Source organism: Gavialis gangeticus, unplaced genomic scaffold (genome assembly GCF_001723915.1).
Source record: "Gavialis gangeticus isolate Ggan-Ray unplaced genomic scaffold, GavGan_comp1, whole genome shotgun sequence".
Taxonomy (NCBI): domain Eukaryota; kingdom Metazoa; phylum Chordata; order Crocodylia; family Gavialidae; genus Gavialis; species Gavialis gangeticus.
Genome location: NW_017729031.1, coordinates 21,293,302 through 21,299,301, shown reverse-complemented (window position 1 = coordinate 21,299,301; position 6,000 = coordinate 21,293,302). Strand labels below are relative to the sequence as shown.

The following is a 6,000-nucleotide window of genomic DNA, read 5'->3' as shown; positions in this document are numbered from 1 at the left end:
GGGAGAGGAAAGAAACAAACAAAACCCACCAAAATCTTGCACTTTCTTACAGCTCTTACCAGACTGCTATACTAGGATCCACACTAAATCCTGTGTTTTTGGCTTACAGGCTCTGAGCAGAGTCTAAACAACATTTCAGGCTCTAGGCCTTTTAACACTCAAGAGTACAGATCTTCTGTCTAGCACCCCTCCCTGAGAAATGAGACTTCACTGTTCAGCTGCATAGTCCTGGAACTAGTGCCAGTGCTCCCAAGCTGCCCCAGCAGCTCTTGCTCACTCTCAAAGCTGGAGAGCCTCCGATTTATTTACTCCTTTGGTGACTGTACAATCACAGAAGCAAGGGGTACAGACCCCTTTGCAAAGGTATTGCTAAACCCCTCATACCCCTTGCTCACAGATGCCACATAAAAAGAGAGACAGATCTATTGCAAAAGTATTAAAAACTTGCACATGAAACTCTTCCTCAGTTTTTGCCTTAATCTAAGAGCCCTTTAGATTCTGGTCAGTGCTTTTAATATCCCAGCAACCCTCTTCTCTTCTCCTGAAAGCTGTACTTGTTCTTTTACTCTCCCTTCCAGTGAACCTGTCTTTTACAAAGTCCCAGTTCCCCAGTCCATTCACGGTCTTCAGAGTGAGGTCAAGGAACTGTCTGAAGGTCTGAATGCAGGCTCCACATGGCACAAGATGACTAACTGAGATTGTAGGCAGCAGCTGGTTTCTTCAACTGGTGGTGATTTTCTCCCTTTGAAAAGCTTCCAGTTCTTTCAGACAGCACATAGCAGCTTAGTGAAGAGCTATCCAAGTTATTATTAAACAAGTTAGCATGGGTACCATAAGTATTCTGGCTGCAGTAGCCTAGAGCTCCCAGAGGGTTAATTCACGTTGAAATACAGACACACCTTTCCATACTTAGGGGAAGAACGGCCCGAGGATAACTGTACACAGGTGGATGGCAAGTTGAGACTGTAGAAAGCTGCACCTTGAAAAGGCCATTTAGAATTAACTGTCTTATACAGAAGCTAAATTACACAGTAGTGATCAGTTGGAGCTTGGACACCGAGCAAAGCAAATTCATGTTAGTCTCCTTGACCCCAAAGGATGGCTGACCACTAGGGATGGGCACAAGGTGGACATTAAAACAGGCAAATGAGAACCTAGCCTAAGTGCAACAGAGAGTTGAGAATCTGTGGTCTTGAGGCGTAGGCTAGGTTTAAGCTCATATTGTGCTGCCCATATTCAGAATATCTTGCTTTCAGCTGAATACTTTTTCTAGTAGATGCAAACTTCCCTGATCTGTAACAAGAATCTGTGATCTGTGGTATTTAACCAGCCAGCACGTGAGGAGCAGTGACTTTGGGTCTGGAAGTGCTCTAGCTGCAGTGCTCTGTAATGAAATGTAGACAGTCTGTGAGCTGGTTCTGAGACTGGACAGATATTTGTAGTACACCAGTCAGTTAGAGCTGCTTCAGCCAACATCAAGCTCTGAGCCTTAGTGTGGGTTTGTCATCTTTGATTTTGGAAAATCATCCTAGGAATTTGAGAGGCTGATGGAAAAATATAAACAAGGCATCAAGGTACAACTCCAGACTTATATCTCCTGTCAAACCAAAGTTCTGGCACATGGTATTGACATCAGTGGCAAAAAAAACTATCACCAGGCACTCCAAATACAAGAATACTGGCTCTTTGACAAACTTCTGAAATGACCACTCATGAGTTGTGTATCGTTGAGGCAATCTGCCAAGCTGATATTAGAGCCCAGGAGGTGAAGAGCAATCAATCAGAGGTAACTCATGTTCTCACCATGTCCACAGCTTGATGGATTCCATGCACAGAGGAACTGAAAGTTTATATAGCACGTGACAGGTGTTGTCAGGCTCTGCGCTGTGGACTTTTGAACAACAGATGGCAAGACATGTAAAACTAGCCCGATAGCTTTGTGCTCCAGACCAAAGTCAAATCCTCAGAGATAGGTGCCCAACTCTTTGGCACCAAATTCCCCATTGATATTAAAGTGAGTTCAGTGCTCTTAAGCAAGAATAAGGCTCCTAAAAAACTAAGCCCACATCCCCTGCATTTATGGGTGTACCAGGTGGGCTTCCCACCCCATTCCTAACCCATCTATAATCAAAGTACTAGCCGTGGACCTGGATGACCACGGAAGAAAAGCAAAAAAACCCATTTTTTAAAACCTGTCATTTTTTCTGCTAAATAAAGCAGAAGAGTTAACATCATACAGAGTTATTGAAAATGTAATGCTCAGGACTATGAAAAGAGCAGATCTTCAGTTTTACAATGCTAGATGAGCATTATGCAAGACAGCTTCATTAATTCATACCATGACATCATCATCACTGAAAAAGAGAAAAACCACAAAGAAGGGCATTACATCTGATGTAAAGGGCTAAAAACTGAAAATGTCTGGAAAAAAAATCATGGGCACAAGATCTTAGCCTACAAAGTAAGTTTATTTCTGCATTCTGAAAAAAATTGAAGGAATCGCTGAAAAACACTGAAAATCAAAAGGACAATGGATTCTGCAAACATATGAGGGGAGGGGAGTCTTAGTGACAGCAAATCAGCAAAACTGACTCTTTACAGAAGTTAAGACAGGGATCGGGACCAATGGTAAGACAAGACATTCAATGCAGAACTCAGATATGTTATAACTAGAAAGTAGTCTCTTCTTGATCATCATTCAATAATAATTCCACCAGCTTTAGAAATCTGAACTCAGTCAAAATACTTTGCTAATTTATCTTTGAGCTAGCAAGAATAAAGCTGGAAGACAAAATACCAAACACAGAGGTATTGGAATATATAGTAGACAAAACCACTATCAAGAAGATGAGGTAGTGATGGAATTGTCATGTCAGGAGAATGGGAGGAGGCTATATCCCCAAGAATACTTTGTATAGTGAGATTTGAGATGGCTCTAGAAAATAGGGTCGTTTTCGATGGCAGTACCATAATGTGTGCAAAAATGATATGAAGTCATTCAACATCAATGTAGCAAGCTGGAGGAGCATGCAGAACCCTGTTTGATCTGGAGGGAACATCTGGCACTAGGTTCAGCTCAACATGAAGCGGCATTGATCCAGAGGATAAAAGCAAAGCAAGAAAGAAGAAAGCAGCATGCTCGGACTCTAACTCAGACAACATATGGATCTGTGAAACTTGCAACAAGCTGTCACTCTTGAATTGGGCTTGTCAGCCCAAATGGATTCATCAGGCATCTGTCTAGACCTCTTATGTGTACACCATGTCATAGAGGATCAATGGCTGCCAAACAGCTTTAGTTTGTTCTCAAAGTAGAGAGATCACAAGTCATGAAGAACATTTCATGAAAATTAGCTAGCTACCTTTAACAAAAATGTCTTAAGTTAAGGAGACTGAAGACATATGAGTCTTGTTGAGGATGGTCCTGCTTTGAGCAGGGGGTTGGACTAGATGACCTCATAAGGTCCCTCCCAACCCTAATTTTCTATGATTCTATTAATTGCTTCCCAGAGAGGTGGTGCTCTCACCTTCCCTGGAAATCTTCAAGAGGAGACTGGATAGGCACCTGGCTGGGGTCTTATGACCCCTGCCACCCCCAGTGCTCCTTCCTGCCCATGGCAGGGGGTCAGACTAGATGATCTGTCTAGGTCCCTTCTGACTCACTGATTCTATGATTCTATGAAACCAAAGACTATACAAGTGTCCAACAGTACTGATTACGTAAAGCAGCTTGAAGACCCATAGCTACTTAGTTAACAGTGACTGGGGAATGGAAACATAATATAAAACTAGAATAAATAAATAAAGCAACAATTATTTGAAGTAAGTTAAATGAAGATTCCAAGGTTTACCTTGGCAATGGCAGTCTGTTTATACATGCGTGTAATTAGACCCATGATTTGAACAAAGTGACTTTCAGTGGCATGTGAATCTGAAGTCCTCATTAATTTCTCCCAATCTTCAAAACTGGCATTCAGTTCCTGAATGAGAAGGAAAAACAACATTTAGAGAAACAGTATAAAAGGCAGAACAATTAATGCTTCTGTGAATCATGTCTACTACAAAAAGGAAAGGGAAGAAGCAAAATATATCCAGCTTCTTCATAGGTAAATATCAGTCCAGAGATAGGAACATGTGATGGCCTACCAATTACAGAAACCTACAATTAGCTGCGGGTAAAAATAAAGCTTACTCTGTTAACATTATATATCAAAGGATAAGAGCTTTCTCCTTAAAATACATATTGGGGAGAAAAAGGGTTCTAAATAACACACGTATACTGGAGCATCAGGAAAACACAAGGTCCTGGCTTCACAGCCTGCCCCGGGGGTGGGGAGGAAGCCATCAGCACAAAGGGGAGCAGCCAAGATGATGGCTTCCCCCCCACTGCTGATTGGCTGAAAGTGACAAGGGCAGGGCTCCACAGCACACTTGGCCAGTGGCAAGGGGCTGTAAGTGTCCCATGAAAACCCCCTTTGTTTACTGCAACTTAGGTAGATCCATACCTATGTAAAATATAATCATTAAAATAATTCAGATAGAAAGGGGACATCAGGACGATATTACTGCTAGCAATAAGTGTGCTAGATCATTAAAAATATTAAATAAGAATCATTACCTTTGCAGCAGCATCTGGGAGATCAAAAGGAATACGCTGTCGAATTTTGGGAGGCAACTGAGTTAAAACTTCATTCTTTAGGCGTCTGATCATTATATTACTTAACAGCTGGTGCAATTCATCCAAGTTTGAAGCCCCTCTGCAATCCCACTGAGCTCTTTTACCAAAAAACCTGAGAATGAAAAGGTAAGATTAGCAGTGAAACAAGCCTTGCCCCAAAAGCATGTCCTCTGCCCAGGGAATCCCTACAGTGAGGAGAAAGAAGCAGGTGGCTGAGTTTGTGTTGCCTAAACTGCTTTTTCCTGACTGAGAAGGAATAGGTAGTGACAGAAAATGTAGGGGAAAAAATCTAAGGTCATGGCTCAAATTGCTTAAAAATTCCTTTTCTGTGCATAGAAAAAATGCATAAACCCTTATATTTATGAAAAGAGTACTGTGATCAGTACACCTTAAAATGTAATACTAGCTAACATTATAACAAAGAGGCAGTTAGCCAGGGGAACAGTCAATTAACACAGTAGCATCAAGACAACCCTACACATCCTGTGGGTGCTAAAATGCTGATTTTCAGTAGTTGAAAAAGAAGAATAGAACCATGTCTTAAGTGCATTGTGAATCAACAAGCAATACTTTATCAGCCATACCGCACTGTAACTGCAGCATGGCCAGGACAAAGGATGACGATCACCACGCTTGTTTCTACTGCTGTAACTGCCTTGAGAATTTCCAAAGGCTGACAAATGGTTAAGAAAAGTATTACCCTCACCAAGGGCTTTAGTGAATCCATTTCCTTGAAGCCAGTGAAAAATTTAGCTAGCAGGGAACCTCTGGGTCTCCAAACGTCCAGACAGACGCAATCAAATCGATATCAAAGGGCACTTCTACGTGCTGTTGTGAAGCAACTGTGATGTCTGCAGGATGCATAGTGATACAAGCGGAGCAAAACTGCTCCAACTTTTCACTTGCTTCATTCAGGGTCAAAGTTGGAGTGATTTAGCTAACCCGGTTCACTATGAGATCATGCAGACATAAATCTGATCATAACAGCTGATGCCTGGTCCTGATAAGCAGCTAAAAACTATGTTTGTTCATACTTCAAATGCTATCACTTTTAAAACCCTCTTAGTAATATTTATGAGCAGACAAGAGTACAGGAAGTTACCCACTCGGTACCCTTTCATCTTTCTTATTGCTTTTCTCCTCTTTTCCCTTTCTATCAGACCTGCCAGGAAAAGGGGAAATAATACTGTATATTCCATTTCGTTTGGAGATATGCTCAGGGTAAGCATATTCTTGAGACAGAAATGTTTTGGACACACCTGGAAGAATAAAATTCTATACTTCCTCAGATTTTAATCAACAACATTTTACTTTGCTGTTTA

At 41.5% G+C, this 6,000-nt stretch overlaps 1 protein-coding gene across 1 annotated transcript in view; it reads right to left on the bottom strand.

Moving 5' to 3' along the window:
• ZRANB3 (zinc finger RANBP2-type containing 3) overlaps window positions 1-6,000 on the bottom strand; it is a gene marked incomplete at its 5' end in the record, with an annotated part of 89,463 nt that overhangs the window by 50,999 nt on the left and 32,464 nt on the right. The window contains 2 exons of the mRNA XM_019522492.1: window positions 3,852-3,980; window positions 4,619-4,790. Coding sequence (XP_019378037.1) covers window positions 3,852-3,980; window positions 4,619-4,790 — 301 coding nt within the window. The remainder of the gene's footprint in view (window positions 1-3,851; window positions 3,981-4,618; window positions 4,791-6,000) is intronic.